Source organism: Sinocyclocheilus grahami, unplaced genomic scaffold, assembly GCF_001515645.1.
Source record: "Sinocyclocheilus grahami isolate Dianchi unplaced genomic scaffold, SAMN03320097.WGS_v1.1 scaffold539.1, whole genome shotgun sequence".
Lineage (NCBI taxonomy): Eukaryota > Metazoa > Chordata > Actinopteri > Cypriniformes > Cyprinidae > Sinocyclocheilus > Sinocyclocheilus grahami.
This window is the reverse complement of record NW_015505718.1, coordinates 742,402-743,426: the sequence shown is the minus strand read 5'-3', so window position 1 is coordinate 743,426 and position 1,025 is coordinate 742,402. Positions and strand designations below refer to the sequence as shown.

The window sequence follows — 1,025 nt, the reverse complement described above, 5'->3', positions numbered from 1 at the left end:
TTTACAGACTAGAAGTTTTTATTTGAATAAATGTTGATGTGATTTCAGCTCCTGCATATGAAGAGCAACAAGTATTTGACGGTGAATAAGCGTCTCCCAGCATTGCTGGAGAAGAACGCAATGCGTGTCACTCTTGATGGGACGGGGAATGAGGGATCTTGGCTTTTCATCCAACCTTTCTGGAAGCTCAGAGCCAATGGAGACAATGTAATTTCACGCACGCATATGCAAGCATACAAGAAACTCAAAGTCACAGTTTGAACAAGCTTATAAGTGTAAATCGCATGAAACTTGCCTGAGTCATATTTTACGCTAAAATCAGATTAAAAACAAGAAATTAGCTTAAAGTACTTACTTGAAGTAAAATAAACATTAACTGAAATAAAAGATAAAAAAAACTTTTTATTTCAGCTAGTTTCCAAGGCAAAATTGCCCAATTTAATTTAGTTTAACTTAATATATAATAAAATAACTAAAACTGATATAAAAAGCTATATAGACATGAAATAAAAAAAACCCAACAAAATTATAGAAATTTTTACCAAATTTAAAAAGGAAAATATGAAATACAAAAATAAAAACTCAAAATATTAATAAAAACTACAATAGTATTGCTATGATACTAAAATAACTCTGCTTCCCTCCCATAGCTTTTGTGACTTATGTGAAAATAAACAAATTATACAAATAATGCACAATTGTAAAATATAAATGACTTGAATCAAGTATTTACATTATGCAGTATTTGTTTCATTTGTTCTGAATTTATTAACATTTATTACCGTAATACATTTAAAAAATACTGTATTAAAGATAATTAAATGAAAATCATAGAAAATAACATCCGAATGCCTTTTATGTCACAATGTAGAAAATCTATTTTTTAAACTAGCTCCGTTTTCTGTATATAAAATGATTTTGACATTTATTTATTTTGATTTTGGGCTGCAGTATAACCTTGCATGTTTTTATGAGATTCACCTTTATACCTATATTCACTTTGTACCTATATACACATACACCTA

The 1,025-nt window shown here is 28.3% G+C and overlaps 1 protein-coding gene across 1 annotated transcript in view; it reads left to right on the top strand.

Moving 5' to 3' along the window:
- Window positions 1-48: 48 nt before the first annotated feature.
- The window catches only part of LOC107555587 (inositol 1,4,5-trisphosphate receptor type 3-like), a gene marked incomplete at its 5' end in the record, with an annotated part of 26,205 nt that continues 25,228 nt past the window's right edge, over window positions 49-1,025 (top strand). Inside the window, 1 exon segment of the mRNA XM_016238433.1 lies at window positions 49-207. Within this exon segment, the coding sequence (XP_016093919.1) occupies window positions 49-207 (159 nt within the window).